General features: G+C 44.3%; 1 protein-coding gene across 1 annotated transcript; it reads left to right on the top strand.

The window, feature by feature from the left end:
- Nucleotides 1–14285: 14285 nt before the first annotated feature.
- Nucleotides 14286–16593, top strand: LOC123488008 (threonine--tRNA ligase 1, cytoplasmic-like). Its single transcript, XM_045219042.1, has 3 exons — nt 14286–14455; nt 16099–16176; nt 16360–16593. The coding sequence occupies exons 1-3, from the start codon at nt 14396–14398 to the stop codon at nt 16552–16554; spliced, it is 333 nt and encodes a 110-aa protein (XP_045074977.1). The 5' UTR covers nt 14286–14395; the 3' UTR covers nt 16555–16593.
- Nucleotides 16594–18550: the final 1957 nt, after the last annotated feature.

The following is an 18550-nucleotide window of genomic DNA, read 5'->3' as shown; positions in this document are numbered from 1 at the left end:
CCATAGCCAGCTAGTTAACATATACAGTTGAAGTCGGAAGTTTACATACGCTTAGGTTGGAGTCATTAAAACTCGTTTTTCAACCACTCCACCAATGTCTTGTTAACAAACTATAGTTTTGGCAAGTCGGTTAGGACATCTACTTTGTGCATGACACAAGTAATTTTTCCAACAATTGTTTACAGAGATTATTTCACTTATAATTCACTGTATCACAATTCCAGTGGGTCAGAAGTTTACATACACTAAGTTGACTGTGCCTTTAAACAGCTTGGAAAATTCCAGAAAAGGATGTCATGGCTTTAGAAGTTTCTGATAGGCTAATTTACATCATTTGAGTCAATTGGTGGTGTACCTGTGGATGTATTTCAAGGCCTACCTTCAAACTCAGTGCCTCTTCGCTTGACATCATGGGAAAATCAAAAGAAATCAGCCAAGACCTCAGAAAAAAATTTGTAGACCTCCACAAGTCTGGTTCATCCTTGGGAGCAATTTCCAAACGCCGAAGGTACCACGTCACCCCCACACAGGAACGCAGCCGAACCAGAGATAAACGCAAGTGCAAATCAATCCGACCAGCAAAGGACCTTACTGGAGGAAACAGGTACAAAAGTTTTATATCCAGAAAACCGCACCGCCCACAGCCTATAAAAGCCAGACTACGGTTTGCAACGGCACATGGGGACAAAGATTGTACTTTTGGAGAAATGTCCTCTGGTCTGATGAAACAAAATAGAACTGTTTGGCCATAATGACCATCGTTATGTTTGGAGGAAAAAGGAGGTTGCTTGCAAGCCGAAGAACACCATCCCAACCGTGAAGCACGGGGATGGCAGCATCATGCTGTGGGGGTGCTTTGCTGCAGGAGGGACTGGTGCACTTCACAAAATAGATGGCATCATGAGGAAGGAAAATTGTGTGGATATATTGAAGCACATCTCAAGAATTCAGTCAGGAAGTTAAAACTTGGTCGCAAATGGGTCTTCCAAATGGACAATGACCCCAAGCATACTTCCAAAGTTGTGGCAAAATGGCTTAAGGACAACAAAGTCAAGGTATTGGAGTGGCCATCACAATCCTATAGCAAATTTGTGGGCAGAACTGAAAAAGCGTGTGCGAGCAAGGAGGCCTACAAACCTGACTCAGTTACACCAGCTCTGTCAGGAGGAATGGGCCAAAATTCACCCAACTTATTGTGGGAAGCTTGTGGAAGGCTACCTGAAACGTTTGACCCAAGTTAAACAATTTAAAGGCAATGCTACCAAATACTAATTGAGTGTATGTAAACTTCTGACCCACTGGGAATGTGATGAAATAAATAAAAGCTGAAATAAATCATTCTCTCTACTATTATTCTGACATTTCACATTCTTAAAATAAAGTGGTGATCCTAACTGACCTAAGACAGGGAATTTTTACTAGGATTAAATGTCAGGAATTGTGAAAAACTGAGTTTAAATGTATTTGGCTAAGGTGTATGTAAACTTCCGACTTCAACTGTAACATCCCTCTATGTTTGAGCCAGGTGTTTGAGTAGGCTTAACTAGCTAGCTGCATTCGCTAGCTAAGTGAAAGTGGAAAAAAAATACTACAAAGTATAGTTAGCTTTCTCTCTGTTGCTTCAAGGTTAGAATATATGTTGTCTATGCTAATGAGTGTAGTGACAGGAGTCAGCTCTGAACTGAACATGGGTTTATTGATAAACAAGAAAGCGTTCAGACCTAATCCATTAAAAGCCCTATAATGTGCTGAGTTTTTAAAATGATGAGTGCTCCTACCTGTTTCCGATGACCTCGCTGTCTCTGGTCAGGGCCTTGTCAGCCTGCTCCTGGGTTAGGAACTGGACATAGGCCTCCCCGGAGTTCCTCCCTCTGTGATCTGTTGCTAGAGTCACCCCATCCTCCACCTCATCCAGACCTGAAAGGAGACAGAAGGAGCAGCTTTTAACCTGGCCTGGGGACATGATAGCCTGGTTCCATACTGTAACCTGGCCTGGGGACATGATAGCCTGGTTCCATACTGTAACCTAGCCTGGGGACATGATAGCCTGGTTCCATACTGTAACCTAGCCTGGGGACATGATAGCCTGGTTCCATACTGTAACCTAGCCTGGGGACATGATAGCCTGGTTCCATACTGTAACCTGGCCTGGGGACATGATAGCCTGGTTCCATACTGTAACCTAGCCTGGGGACATGATAGCCTGGTTCCATACTGTAACCTGGCCTGGGGACATGATAGCCTGGTTCCATACTGTAACCTGGCCTGGGGACATGATAGCCTGGTTCCATACTGTAACCTGGCCTGGGGACATGATAGCCTGGTTCCATACTGTAACCTGGCCTGGGGACATGATAGCCTGGTTCCATACTGTAACCTAGCCTGGGGACATGATAGCCTGGTTCCATACTGTAACCTAGCCTGGGGACATGATAGCCTGGTTCCATACCGTAACCTGGCCTGGGGACATGATAGCCTGGTTCCATACTGTAACCTGGGCCTGGGGACATGATAGCCTGGTTCCATTCGCAACCTGGCCTGGGGACATGATAGCCTGGTTCCATACTGCAACCTAGCCTGGGGACATGATAGCCTGGTTCCATACTGTAACCCAGCCTGGGGACATGATAGCCTGGTTCCATACCGTAACCTGGCCTGGGGACATGATAGCCTGGTTCCATACTGTAACCCAGCCTGGGGGACATGATAGCCTGGTTCCATACTGCAACCCAGCCTGGGACACGATAGCCTGGTTCCATACTGCAACCTGGCCTGGGGACATGATAGCCTGGTTCCATACTGTAACCTGGCCTGGGGACATGATAGCCTGGTTCCATACTGTAACCTGGCCTGGGGACATGATAGCCTGGTTAGAGTTGGCTACAGCCCTTACAGTATGGAGCCCAACGAGGAAGGGCATAACACAACAACCACAGGTTCTGTTATCAAACTAAATCTGTTAAGAACCTGTAAATATATGCAGATTTACAGAAGGGAAGTGTTGTAAACTAGGCCTGTAGTGAAGTGTCCTACCAGATTTACAGAAGGGAAGTGTTGTAAACTAGGCCTGTAGTGAAGTGTCCTACCAGATTTACAGAAGGGAAGTGTTGTAAACTAGGCCTGTAGTGAAGTGTCTCACCAGATTTACAGAAGGGAAGTGTTGTAAACTAGGCCTGTAGTGAAGTGTCCTACCAGATTTACAGAAGGGAAGTGTTGTAAACTAGGCCTGTAGTGAAGTGTCCTACCAGATTTACAGAAGGGAAGTGTTGTAAACTAGGCCTGTAGTGAAGTGTCCTACCAGATTTACAGAAGGGAAGTGTTGTAAACTAGGCCTGTTGTGAAGTGTCCTACCAGATTTACAGAAGGGAAGTGTTGTAAACTAGCCTGTAGTGAAGTGTCCTACCAGATTTACAGAAGGGAAGTGTTGTAAACTAGGCCTGTGGTGAAGTGTCCTACCAGATTTACAGAAGGGAAGTGTTGTAAACTAGGCCTGTAGTGGAAGTGTCCTACCAGATTTACAGAAGGGAAGTGTTTAAACTAGGCCTGCTGTGAAGTGTCCTACCAGATTTACAGAAGGGAAGTGTTGTAAACTAGGCCTGTAGTGAAGTGTCCTACCAGATTTACAGAAGGGAAGTGTTGTAAACTAGGCCTGTAGTGAAGTGTCCTACCAGATTTACAGAAGGGAAGTGTTGTAAACTAGGCCTGTAGTGAAGTGTCCTACCAGATTTACAGAAGGGAAGTGTTGTAAACTAGGCCTGTTGTGAAGTGTCCTACCAGATTTACAGAAGGGAAGTGTTGTAAACTAGGCCTGTAGTGAAGTGTCCTACCAGATTTACAGAAGGGAAGTGTTGTAAACTAGGCCTGTAGTGAAGTGTCCTACCAGATTTACAGAAGGGAAGTGTTGTAAACTAGGCCTGTAGTGAAGTGTCCTACCAGATTTACAGAAGGGAAGTGTTGTAAACTAGGCCTGTAGTGAAGTGTCCTACCAGATTTACAGAAGGGAAGTGTTGTAAACTAGGCCTGTAGTGAAGTGTCCTACCAGATTTACAGAAGGGAAGTGTTGTAAACTAGGCCTGTAGTGAAGTGTCCTACCAGATTTACAGAAGGGAAGTGTTGTAAACTAGGCTCTGTAGTGAAGTGTCCTACCAGATTTACAGAAGGGAAGTGTTGTAAACTAGGCCTGTAGTGAAGTGTCCTACCAGATTTACAGAAGGGAAGTGTTGTAAACTAGGCCTGTAGTGAAGTGTCCTACCAGATTTACAGAAGGGAAGTGTTGTAAACTAGGCCTGTTATGAAGTGTCCTACCAGATTTACAGAAGGGAAGTGTTGTAAACTAGGCCTGTAGTGAAGTGTCCTACCAGATTTACAGAAGGGAAGTGTTGTAAACTAGGCCTGTAGTGAAGTGTCCTACCAGATTTACAGAAGGGAAGTGTTGTAAACTAGGCCTGTAGTGAAGTGTCCTACCAGATTTACAGAAGGGAAGTGTTGTAAACTAGGCCTGTAGTGAAGTGTCCTACCAGATTTACAGAAGGGAAGTGTTGTAAACTAGGCCTGCTTGTGAAGTGTCCTACCAGATTTACAGAAGGGAAGTGTTGTAAACTAGGCCTGTAGTGAAGTGTCCTACCAGATTTACAGAAGGGAAGTGTTGTAAACTAGGCCTGTAGTGAAGTGTCCTACCAGATTTACAGAAGGGAAGTGTTGTAAACTAGGCCTGTAGTGAAGTGTCCACCAGATTTACAGAAGGGAAGTGTTGTAAACTAGGCCTGTAGTGAAGTGTCCTACCAGATTTACAGAAGGGAAGTGTTGTAAACTAGGCCTGTAGTGAAGTGTCCTACCAGATTTACAGATGGGAAGTGTTGTAAACTAGGCCTGTAGTGAAGTGTCCTACCAGATTTACAGAAGGGAAGTGTTGTAAACTAGGCCTGTAGTGAAGTGTCCTACCAGATTTACAGAAGGGAAGTGTTGTAAACTAGGCCTGTAGTGAAGTGTCCTACCAGATTTACAGAAGGGAAGTGTTGTAAACTAGGCCTGTAGTGAAGTGTCCTACCAGATTTACAGAAGGGAAGTGTTGTAAACTAGGCCTGTAGTGAAGTGTCCTACCAGATTTACAGAAGGGAAGTGTTGTAAACTAGGCCTGTAGTAGAAGTGTCCTACCAGATTTACAGAAGGGAAGTGTTGTAAACTAGGCCTGTAGTGAAGTGTCCTACCAGATTTACAGAAGGGAAGTGTTGTAAACTAGGCCTGTAGTGAAGTGTCCTACCAGATTTACAGAAGGGAAGTGTTGTAAACTAGGCCTGTAGTGAAGTGTCCTACCAGATTTACAGAAGGGAAGTGTTGTAAACTAGGCCTGTAGTGAAGTGTCCTACCAGATTTACAGAAGGGAAGTGTTGTAAACTAGGCCTGTAGTGAAGTGTCCTACCAGATTTACAGAAGGGAAGTGTTGTAAACTAGGCCTGTAGTGAAGTGTCCTACCAGATTTACAGAAGGGAAGTGTTGTAAACTAGGCCTGTAGTGAAGTGTCCTACCAGATTTACAGATGGAAGTGTTGTAAACTAGGCCTGTAGTGAAGTGTCCTACCAGATTTACAGAAGGGAAGTGTTGTAAACTAGGCCTGTAGTGAAGTGTCCTACCAGATTTACAGAAGGGAAGTGTTGTAAACTAGGCCTGTAGTGAAGTGTCCTACCAGATTTACAGAAGGGAAGTGTTGTAAACTAGGCCTGTAGTGAAGTGTCCTACCAGATTTACAGAAGGGAAGTGTTGTAAACTAGGCCTGTAGTGAAGTGTCCTACCAGATTTACAGAAGGGAAGTGTTGTAAACTAGGCCTGTTGTGAAGTGTCCTACCAGATTTACAGAAGGGAAGTGTTGTAAACTAGGCCTGTAGTGAAGTGTCCTACCAGATTTACAGAAGGGAAGTGTTGTAAACTAGGCCTGTAGTGAAGTGTCCTACCAGATTTACAGAAGGGAAGTGTTGTAAACTAGGCCTGTAGTGAAGTGTCCTACCAGATTTACAGAAGGGAAGTGTTGTAAACTAGGCCTGTTGTGAAGTGTCCTACCAGATTTACAGAAGGGAAGTGTTGTAAACTAGGCCTGTAGTGAAGTGTCCTACCAGATTTACAGAAGGGAAGTGTTGTAAACTAGGCCTGTAGTGAAGTGTCCTACCAGATTTACAGAAGGGAAGTGTTGTAAACTAGGCCTGTAGTGAAGTGTCCTACCAGATTTACAGAAGGGAAGTGTTGTAAACTAGGCCTGTAGTGAAGTGTCCTACCAGATTTACAGAAGGGAAGTGTTGTAAACTAGGCCTGTAGTGAAGTGTCCTACCAGATTTACAGAAGGGGAAGTGTTGTAAACTAGGCCTGTAGTGAAGTGTCCTACCAGATTTACAGAAGGGAAGTGTTGTAAACTAGGCCTGTTATGAAGTGTCCTACCAGATTTACAGAAGGGAAGTGTTGTAAACTAGGCCTGTAGTGAAGTGTCCTACCAGATTTACAGAAGGGAAGTGTTGTAAACTAGGCCTCGTAGTGAAGTGTCCTACCAGATTTACAGAAGGGAAGTGTTGTAAACTAGGCCTGTAGTGAAGTGTCCTACCAGATTTACAGAAGGGAAGTGTTGTAAACTAGGCCTGTAGTGAAGTGTCCTACCAGATTTACAGAAGGGAAGTGTTGTAAACTAGGCCTGTAGTGAAGTGTCCTACCAGATTTACAGAAGGGAAGTGTTGTAAACTAGGCCTGTAGTGAAGTGTCCTACCAGATTTACAGAAGGGAAGTGTTGTAAACTAGGCCTGTAGTGAAGTGTCCTACCAGATTTACAGAAGGGAAGTGTTGCAAACTAGGCCTGTAGTGAAGTGTCCTACCAGATTTACAGAAGGGAAGTGTTGTAACCAGGCCTGTAGTGAAGTGTCCTACCAGATTTACAGAAGGGAAGTGTTGTAAACTAGGCCTGTAGTGAAGTGTCCTACCAGATTTACAGAAGGGAAGTGTTGTAAACTAGGCCTGTAGTGAAGTGTCCTACCAGATTTACAGAAGGGAAGTGTTGTAAACTAGGCCTGTAGTGAAGTGTCCTACCAGATTTACAGATGGGAAGTGTTGTAAACTAGGCCTGTAGTGAAGTGTCCTACCAGATTTACAGAAGGGAAGTGTTGTAAACTAGGCCTGTAGTGAAGTGTCCTACCAGATTTACAGAAGGGAAGTGTTGTAAACTAGGCCTGTAGTGAAGTGTCCTACCAGATTTACAGAAGGGAAGTGTTGTAAACTAGGCCTGTAGTGAAGTGTCCTACCAGATTTACAGAAGGGAAGTGTTGTAAACTAGGCCTGTAGTGAAGTGTCCTACCAGATTTACAGAAGGGAAGTGTTGTAAACTAGGCCTGTTGTTAAGTGTCCTACCAGATTTACAGAAGGGAAGTGTTGTAAACTAGGCCTGTAGTGAAGTGTCCTACCAGATTTACAGAAGGGAAGTGTTGTAAACTAGGCCTGTAGTGAAGTGTCCTACCAGATTTACAGAAGGGAAGTGTTGTAAACTAGGCCTGTAGTGAAGTGTCCTACCAGATTTACAGAAGGGAAGTGTTGTAAACTAGGCCTGTAGTGAAGTGTCCTACCAGATTTACAGAAGGGAAGTGTTGTAAACTAGGCCTGTAGTGAAGTGTCCTACCAGATTTACAGAAGGGAAGTGTTGTAAACTAGGCCTGTAGTGAAGTGTCCTACCAGATTTACAGAAGGGAAGTGTTGTAAACTAGGCCTGTAGTGAAGTGTCCTACCAGATTTACAGATGGGAAGTGTTGTAAACTAGGCCTGTAGTGAAGTGTCCTACCAGATTTACAGAAGGGAAGTGTTGTAAACTAGGCCTGTAGTGAAGTGTCCTACCAGATTTACAGAAGGGAAGTGTTGTAAACTAGGCCTGTTGTTAAGTGTCCTACCAAAGAAGAAGAGCAGGACGTCAGTCTCCATGGAGCTGTGGGGGAGACCTCTGATCCGCACCGCTCCGTCTCTGGCTGGGAGCTGAACTAACTTCTTCATCACTATTGGTCACCTGATACACTGGAGCAGCAGGAGGCGGGAGGAGAACAAGGTACCTTTATTGTCCAATGTCCACACAGAGTCAGCCACAGTGTGGTGCCCCTGGAGCAGAGAGTCAGCCACAGTGTGGTGCCCCTGGAGCAGAGAGTCAGCCACAGTGTGGTGCCCCCGGAGCAGAGAGTCAGCCACAGTGTGGTGCCCCCGGAGCAGAGAGTCAGCCACAGTGTGGTGCCCCTGGAGCAGAGAGTCAGCCACAGTGTGGTGCCCCCGGAGCAGAGAGTCAGCCACAGTGTGGTGCCCCGGAGCAGAGAGTCAGCCACAGTGTGGTGCCCCCGGAGCAGAGAGTCAGCCACAGTGTGGTGCCCCCAGAGCAGAGAGTCAGCCACAGTGTGGTGCCCCTGGAGCAGAGAGTCAGCCACAGTGTGGTGCCCCTGGAGCAGAGAGTCAGCCACAGTGTGGTGCCCCTGGAGCAGAGAGTCAGCTTTCATTCCTGGGTGCTTTTTGAAGTGTGTTTGGGGTCATTGTCCTGCTGGAAGACCCATGACCGTCGACGGAGACCCAGCTTTCTGACACTGGGTATTCTCCTGATTTCATGATGTCCTGCACACACGTTCAAGGCACCCAGTGCCAGAGGTAGCAAAGCAACCTCCTCCATGTTTGACTGTCAGGAAGGTGTTATTTTCTTTGAAGGCTTTATTTTGTTTTCTGTAAACATAGAGATGGTGTGCTTTACCAAATAGCTTTAATTTGGTCTCATCTGTCCACGGGACATTCTACCTGAAGGATTTTGGCATGTTCAGGTGTGTTTTTGCAAATTACAGTCAGGCTTTCTTATGTCTCTCTCTCAGCAGTGGGGTCCTCCTGGGTCTCCTACCATATAACCCCCTTTCATTGAGTTGGCGCAGGACGGTGCGAGTTGAAACTGTCGTACCTTGTGTCTGAAGGTCAGCTTGAATCTGTATGGCAGTTGATCGAGGTGCTTTCTCCACCATTCGAACAATCCTTCGCTGCAATCTTCCATCAAGTTCTCTCTTGCGACCTTAACCAGGGAGGTTGGCTACAGTGGCATGGGCCTTAAACTTCTTGATAACATTACGTACGATGGAAACAGGAACATCAAGGTCTCTGGAGATGGACTTGTAGCCTTGAGATTGTCCATGCTTGGCTACAATCTTGTGTCTGACCTCCTCAGATAATTATCTGGTTTTCTTTATTTTCTCCGTGCTCACTGCGGGACACACAGTGACACAAAACAGCAGAATGACTCATTTTCTCCAAACTGGTTGAATGAGGGATTTTTATATTGCAGGCTGCAGGTGAGTTCAATTCCAAAGTAGAGGAGAATCAACTACTTCTATAAGGTGTCAATAATATTGTCCAGGCCATTTCAGGATTTATTTGTTGAATAAGTTAACATTTAGTAAATTATTCAGATGTTTTGTTTTGTTTTGTTCAACTGCACACAGAAGACATACATACATGTGGATACCAAAATATTTTGTAATTTCAACAGTTTTCTGGAAGAAATTGTGCATTATTTGAAAAGAGTTGAGGGGCCCCAGTGTTGAGGGTCAGCGTGGCGGATGTATTGTTGCCTACCCTCACCACCTGGGGCGGCCCGTCAGGAAGTCCAGGATCCAGTTCCAGAGGGAGGTATTCAGTCCTAGGGACCTTAGCTTGGAGGGCACTATGGTGTTGATCTCTGAGCTGTAGTCTATGAACAGCATTCTCATGTAGGTGTTCCTTTTGTCCAGGTGGGAAAGGGCACTGTGGAGTGCAATAGAGATTGTGTCATCTGTGGATCTGTTTGGGCGGTATGCAAATTGAGTGGGTCTAGGGTTTCTGGGATGATGGTGTTGATGTGAGCCATTTCATGGCTACAGATGTGAGTGCTACGGGGTGGTAGTCATTTAGACAGGTTACCTCGGCGTTCTTGGGCACAGGGACTATGGTGGTCTACTTGAAACATGTAGGTATTACAGACTGGGTCAGGTAGAGGTTAAAAATGTCAGTGAAGACACTTGCCAGCTGGTTAACACATACTCTGAGTATGTATCCTGGTAATCCGTCTGGCCCTGCAGCCTTGTGAATGTTAACCTGTTTAAAGGTCTTACTCACATCGGCTACAGAGAGTGTGATCACACAGTCGTCCGGAACAGCTGGTTCTCTCATGTATGGTTCAGTGTTGCTTGCCTCGAAGCGAGCATAAAAAGCATTTAGCTCTTCTGGTAGGCTCGCGTCACTGGGCAGCTCTTGGCTGGGTTTCCCTTTGTAATCCGTGATAGTTTGCAAGCCCTGCCACATCCAACGAGCATCAGAGTCAGTGTAGTAGGATTCAATCTTAGTCCTGTATTGACGCTTTGCCTGTTTGATGGTTTGTCGGAGGGCATAACAGGATTTCTTATAAGCGTCCGGATTAGTGTCCCGCTCCTTGAAAATGGCAGCTCTAGCCTTTAGCTCAGTGTGGATGTTGCTTGTAATCCATGGCTTCTGGTTGGATATGTATTTATGGGGACGACGTTGTCAATGCACTTATTAATGAAGCCGGTGACTGATGTAGTAAACTCCTCAATGCCATCGTATGAATTCCGGAATATATTCCAGTCTGTGCTAGCAAAGCAGTCCTGTAGCTTAGCATTCACTTCATCAGACCACTACTGTACTGGTGCTTCCTGTTTGAGTTTTAGCTTGTTAGCAGGAATCAGGAGGATACAGTTATGGTCAGATTTGCCAAATGGAGGGCGAGGGAGAGCTTTGTATGAGTCTCTGTGTGTGGAGTAAAGGTGGTCTAGAGTTTTTGTCCCTTTAGTTGCACAGGTGACATGCAGGTAGAAATTAGGTAAAATGGATTTCAGTTTTTCTGCATTAAAATCAACGGCCAATAGGAACGCTGCCTCTGGGCATGTTCTTTTTTTGGGCTTATGGCACTATACAGTTTGTTGAGTGAGGTCCAGTGGAAAATGACTCAAGTAAAAATGAAAGTCACCCAGTAAAATACTACTTGAGTAAAAGTCTAAAAGTATTTGGTTTTAAATATACTTCAGTATCAAAAGTAAAAGTATAGATAATTTCAAATTACTTATATTTAGCAAATATTTTTAATTTACGGATAGCTAGGGGCACACTCAGACATACAGTGGGGGAAAAAAGTATTTAGTCAGCCACCAATTGTGCAAGTTCTCCCACTTAAAAAGATGAGAGAGGCCTGTAATTTTCATCATAGGTACATGTCAACTATGACAGACAAATTGAGAAAAAACATTCCAGAAAATTACATTGTAGGATTTTTTATGAATTTATTTGCAAATTATGATGGAAAATAAGTATTTGGTCACCTACAAACAAGCAAGATTTCTGGCTCTCACAGACCTGTAACTTCTTCTTTAAGAGGCTCCTCTGTCCTCCACTCGTTACCTGTATTAATGGCACCTGTTTGAACTTGTTATCAGTATAAAAGACACCTGTCCACAACCTCAAACAGTCACACTCCAAACTCCACTATGGCCAAGACCAAAGAGCTGTCAAAGGACACCAGAAACAAAATTGTAGACCTGTACCAGGCTGGGAAGACTGAATCTGCAATAGGTAAGCAGCTTGGTTTGAAGAAATCAACTGTGGGAGCAATTATTAGGAAATGGAAGACATACAAGACCACTGATAATCTCCCTCGATCTGGGGCTCCACGCAAGATCTCACCCCGTGGGGTCAAAATGATCACAAGAACAGTGAGCAAAAATCCCAGAACCACACGGGGGGACCTAGTGAATGACCTGCAGAGAGCTGGGACCAAAGTAACAAAGCCTACCATCAGTAACACACTACGCCGCCAGGGACTCAAATCCTGCAGTGCCAGGCGTGTCCCCTGCTTAAGCCAGTACATGTCCAGGCCCGTCTGAAGTTTGCTAGAGTGCATTTGGATGATCCAGAAGAGGATTGGGAGAATGTCATATGGTCAGATGAAACCAAAATAGAACTTTTTGGTAAAAACTCAACTCGTCGTGTTTGGAGGACAAAGAATGCTGAGTTGCATCCAAAGAACACCATACCTACTGTGAAGCATGGGGGTGGAAACATCATGCTTTGGGGCTGTTTTTCTGCAAAGGGACCAGGACGACTGATCCGTAAAGGAAAGAATGAATGGGGCCATGTATCGTGAGATTTTGAGTGAAAACCTCCTTCCATCAGCAAGGGCATTGAAGATGAAACGTGGCTGGGTCTTTCAGCATGACAATGATCCCAAACACACCGCCCGGGCAACAAAGGAGTGGCTTCGTAAGAAGCATTTCAAGGTCCTGGAGTGGCCTAGCCAGTCTCCAGATCTCAACCCCATAGAAAATCTTTGGAGGGAGTTGAAAGTCCGTGTTGCCCAGCGACAGCCCCAAAACATCACTGCTCTAGAGGAGATCTGCATGGGGGAATGGGCCAAAATACCAGCAACAGTGTGTGAAAACCTTGTGAAGACTTACAGAACGTTTGACCTGTGTCATTGCCAACAAAGGGTATATAACAAAGCATTGAGAAACTTTTGTTATTGACCAAATACTTATTTTCCACCATAATTTGCAAATAAATTCATAAAAAATCCTACAATGTGATTTTCTGGATTTTTTTCTTCTCATTTTGTCTGTCATAGTTGACGTGTACCTATGATGAAAATTACAGGCCTCTCTCATCTTTTTAAGTGGGAGAACTTGCACAATTGGTGGCTGACTAAATACTTTTTTCCCCCAATGTAATTTACAAACGAAGCATTTGTGTTTCGTGCGTCCGTGAGTCCACCAGATCAGAGACCGTAGTGATTACCAGGGATGTTCTCCACCAGATCAGAGGCAGTAGTGATGACCAGGGATGTTCTCCACCAGATCAGAGGCAGTAGTGATGACCAGGGATGTTCTCCACCAGATCAGAGGCAGTAGTGATGACCAGGGATGTTCTCCACCAGATCAGAGACAGTAGTGATTACCAGGGATGTTCTCCACCAGATCAGAGGCAGTAGTGATTACCAGGGATGTTCTCCACCAGACCAGAGGCAGTAGTGATTACCAGGATGTTCTCCACCAGATCAGAGGCAGTAGTGATGACCAGGGATGTTCTCCACCAGATCAGAGGCAGTAGTGATGACCAGGGATGTTCTCCACCAGATCAGAGGCAGTAGTGATGACCAGGGATGTTCTCCACCAGATCAGAGGCAGTAGTGATTACCAGGGATGTTCTCCACCAGATCAGAGGCAGTAGTGATTACCAGGGATGTTCTCCACCAGATCAGAGGCAGTAGTGATGACCAGGGATGTTCTCTAGCAGATCAGAGGCAGTAGTGATTACCAGGGATGTTCTCCACCAGATCAGAGGCAGTAGTGATTACCAGGGATGTTCTCCACCAGATCAGAGGCAGTAGTGATGACCAGGGATGTTCTCTACCAGATCAGAGGCAGTAGTGATGACCAGGGATGTTCTCCACCAGATCAGAGGCAGTAGTGATTACCAGGGATGTTCTCCACCAGATCAGAGGCAGTAGTGATTACCAGGGATGTTCTCTTGATTAATTGGACAATTGTCCTGTCCTGCTAAGCATTACCAATGTAAGGAGTACTTTTGGGTGTCAGGGGAAATGTATGGAGTAAAAAGTACATAATTTTCTTTTGGAATGTAGTAAAGTCAAAGTTGTCAAAAATATAAATAGTAAAGTTAAATACAGATACCCCCCAAAACGACTTAAGTAGTACTTTAAAGTATTTTGACTTAAGTACTTTACACCACTGGTGAGGTCTTAGTGTCAGCATTGGTTTGTTTTGGTAAATAGACAGCTACGAAAAATATAGATGAAAACTGTTGGTAAATAGTGCGGTTAATGACTAAATAAGTGAAAGGGCAGAAAAAAATTCTACTGAAATTTGTGAATCATGTTTTACTGACAATTCTTTCCCCCACCACATCAGAATTTTTCTGCAAACACAAACGGTGTCCACTAGTTACCACAGCCACAAAGTCAAAACGGTATTTATCGTAAAAATTCAAAACAAACATTTGCTTCTTGGTCTTCATTTAAGGTTCGGGTTAGGCATCATGTTAGAAGTGTGGTTGAGGTTAGGTTTAAAATCAGATTTTAAAGAAGAGAAATTGTAGAAATAGGCTGGGTTTATGACTTTGTGGCTGTGGTTAACTACTGACGACTGCCACAAACCCACGACGCGAGTCATAATTGGCTCAAAGATGCTGTCAATCAAATCAGCAACGATTGCATCAGCCAATGCCAGAGAGGAAAAGGCGGACTCGATAACACGCAATATCCGGTACACGATCTTGCCGGTGAGCTGGCTGGACTGAGTCAATTCACACCGTAAATTCCATAGAAAATATATATCTCTACGGGTATATTCGTCGTATAATGGCGGAAAAGAGCATGGCGGAGCAAATGAAGGAGTTGAAAGTTGACGAAGGGAAAAAGGTAACGTGGCTATTGGCAAAGTCCTGCTGCTTGCCATCACGCATGCATGCTGTCAGCATTGTTGACCTGAAGCTAAGCTAACTAGATAGCTAACTGTTAGCCAATCTGAAACATTTGACATTTTAGTCATTTAGCAGACGCTCTTATCCAGAGCGACTAGCTTATCTTCAGGTCAACAATGCTGACAGCGTGCATGATGGCAAGCAACAGGACTTTAAGTGCCTTGCTCAAGGGCACATCGACAGATTTTTAACCTAGTCGGCTCGGGGATTAGAACCAGCGCCTTTTCGGTTACTGGCACGACGCTCTTAACCACTAAGCTACCTGCCGCCCTAACTGACAGCTAGCTATCGTTAGCAAGGTCTTTTATATACTCACGGCTTTTCAAAGAATATTCATTATCTTAAACATGCTTGTTTGTCTTGTAGCCAGCTACTTAGTATATGTAATACTCTCTTCGAATTAGCTTGCTAGCTATACTTTTAGTTAGGCTATTGATTGTAACGTTAGTTACAGTAGCTACTGTCTAATGCCACCTTAATGTTCTGCATGTGAAAAATATATATTTTCTATTATTCTGTATCATTCCAGTGTGATCTCAGTTCCATTCCTACTGAGCTCTATGCCATCCAAGCTGATCACTACTCAGTTCCATTCCAGATAGCTGAGGACTCTCAGTTCCATTCCAGATAGCTGAGGACTCTCAGTTCCATTCCAGATAGCTGAGGACTCTCAGTTCCATTCCAGATAGCTGAGGACTCTCAGTTCCATTCCAGATAGCTGAGGACTCTCAGTTCCATTCCAGATAGCTGAGGACTCTCAGTTCCATTCCAGATAGCTGAGGACTCTCAGTTCCATTCCAGATAGCTGAGGACTCTCAGTTCCATTCCAGATAGCTGAGGACTCTCAGTTCCATTCCAGATAGCTGAGGAAGGCGTCCTGTGGACTGACTAAACGTCACCAACGGAGCGGAGCCGAACAGGCTTTGTGGAATCTAGCTCCGACTACATCGTTTCGCCCAAGCTCAATACTTTAAAAATATATATAATTATGAAATGCCCACCTTGTACCTATGTTTGTCCTCTGTAGTTTTTTGCTGAAACATGGTTTTTAAATAAACGTTAATCAAATACCACCGACTGTTTCCTTGTTGAATAAAATGGGCCGTTTTTAGAGCAACAGCGATGAGCAAACTGTCGGTGGTTGTATTTGATGAACGTTTATTGAAAAACTAGCGATTTCAGCAAAGAAAGATTAGTAACTACAAAGGTGAAACACAGGTACAAGTTGGGCATTTCATAATTTAAATGTTTTGAAGTATTTACCTTGGGCAAATCGATGTAGTCGGAGCTACATTGCACAAAGCCTGGTTTCGGCTCCACGCCATTGGTGACGCTCATAATAAACTAGCCTTTACCTTTATGGAAGAATGCCACCTAGAGTTTGAGAGCTATGTTCTGTTAGGCTCTCCTTCCTAACTAGTTGTGTCAACAACAGTCTCAACCTTGTTTGCTCAACAGGTTTGGCTGCTCTGTGTGGCCTAGATAATGGAGTTAATACACTGTTAGTTATGACTAATGCAGTTATGGTCAGAATGTTTGTATTAACGAACTAACCACACCCATTATCTGACTTCTGTTCAGGGAGTAGGAGGCAAAGATGGAGAGAAGAAGAAGAAGGAGAAGAAGGCTGCAGTGGGAGACGCTGGTGGGAAGACAGAGGTGAGTGGCAGAGCAGTGGGAGACGCTGGTGGGAAGACAGGTGAGTGGTGGAGCAGATGGGAGTCACTGTCTCTCTCTCTGTCTGTCTGCTCTCCTCCTTCCTCTAGCGGTCCCCTCCCCGATAGATTGAGGAGCATCTGTCTTGGTACACACGGCTGAAGACCTCTCTCCTTTCCCCTCTAGCTGTCCCCTCCTCCCGGGTACATGGAGGAGCGTCTGTCCCTGTACACTAAACTGAAGGAGGAGCATGATGCTCTGATGGCAGAGAGGGCAGAGAAGGACAGTAAACCCATCAAGGTGACTCTGCCAGATGGGAAGGTGGTGGAGGCTGAGTCCTGGAAGACCACACCCTATCAGGTGGCTGCTGGCATCAGGTGAGCCAGTCCCCTTGCCTACCTTAACCCTACCAGAGGGCTGGGCTATACGGCCTAAAAATCATATCGCCATTTCTTCAAACCTATGGGGGATTCTTGATATATATCTCGATTTTTGAAAAGTTCTCAAAATAAACTTTGTTGCACAATGTAAGATCAATACACTGAGTTTCAAACAGTCACGAATAATCTAGTGAATTGAGCGCTAGTATTCATACCTAGTGTAAATATAAGCCTTGCATAACCAGAGAAAAAAGCTAGTAGCAAAGATACAAAATGGCAGCTGTACAGAGACAAAATGGCAGCTGTACAGAACTCATCCAGAGCTCTTTGACTTCTGGCAGAAAGCCATTATAAGATATCTGATGGCAAACATTTAGTAGTGAATTGCATAGAAGTGTAACTTCATCACCTCATGTGCTGCACAACAGAGACTCACTGATAGATATAGAACACTATGGACTCACCAGCAGAGACTCACTGATAGATATAGAACACTATGGACTCACTGATAGATATAGAACACTATGGACTCACTGATAGATATAGAACACTATGGACTCACTGATAGATATAGAACACTATGGACTCACTGATAGATATAGAACACTATGGACTCACTGATAGATATAGAACACTATGGACTCACCAGCAGAGACTCACTGATAGATATAGAACACTATGGACTCACCAGCAGAGACTCACTGATAGATATAGAACACTATGGACTCACCAGCAGAGACTCACTGATAGATATAGCACACTATGGACTCACCAGCAGAGACTCCACTGATAGATATAGAACACTATGGACTCACCAGCAGAGACTCACTGATAGATATAGAACACTATGGACTCACTGATAGATATAGAACACTATGGACTCACTGATAGATATAGAACACTATGGACTCACCAGTAGAGACTCACTGATAGATATAGCACACTATGGACTCACCAGCAGAGACTCACTGATAGATATAGAACACTATGGACTCACCAGCAGAGACTCACTGATAGATATAGAACACTATGGACTCACTGATAGATATAGAACACTATGGACTCACTGATAGATATAGAACGCTATGGACTCACGGACTCACTGATAGATATAGAACACTATGGACTCACTGATAGATATAGAACACTATGGACTCACCAGCAGAGACTCACTGATAGATATAGAACACTATGGACTCACCAGCAGAGACTCACTGATAGATATAGAACACTATGGACTCACTGATAGATATAGAACACTATGGACTCACTGATAGATATAGAACACTATGGACTCACCAGCAGAGACTCACTGATAGATATAGAACACTATGGACTCACTGATAGATATAGAACACTATGGACTCACTGATAGATATAGAACACTATGGACTCACTGATAGATATAGAACACTATGGACTCACCAGCAGAGACTCACTGATAGATATAGAACACTATGGACTCACTGATAGATATAGAACACTATGGACTCACTGATAGATATAGAACACTATGGACTCACTGATAGATATAGAACACTATGGACTCACTGATAGATATAGAACACTATGGACTCACCGCAGAGACTCACTGATAGATATAGAACACTATGGACTCACTGATAGATATAGAACACTATGGACTCACTGATAGATATAGAACACTATGGACTCACCAGCAGAGACTCACTGATAGATATAGAACACTATGGACTCACTGATAGATATAGAACACTATGGACTCACAGCAGAGACTCACTGATAGATATAGAACACTATGGACTCACTGATAGATATAGAACACTATGGACTCACCAGCAGAGACTCACTGATAGATATAGAACACTATGGACTCACCAGCAGAGACTCACTGATAGATATAGAACACTATGGACTCACTGATAGATATAGAACACTATGGACTCACTGATAGATATAGAACACTATGGACTCACTGATAGATATATAACACTATGGACTCACCAGCAGAGACTCAC

The sequence above is a fragment of the Coregonus clupeaformis genome, unplaced genomic scaffold, assembly GCF_020615455.1.
Source record: "Coregonus clupeaformis isolate EN_2021a unplaced genomic scaffold, ASM2061545v1 scaf2004, whole genome shotgun sequence".
Classification (NCBI taxonomy): Eukaryota; Metazoa; Chordata; class Actinopteri; order Salmoniformes; family Salmonidae; genus Coregonus; species Coregonus clupeaformis.
The sequence above is the reverse complement of the archived record's forward strand: the minus strand, read 5'-3'. Positions and strand labels throughout refer to the sequence as shown.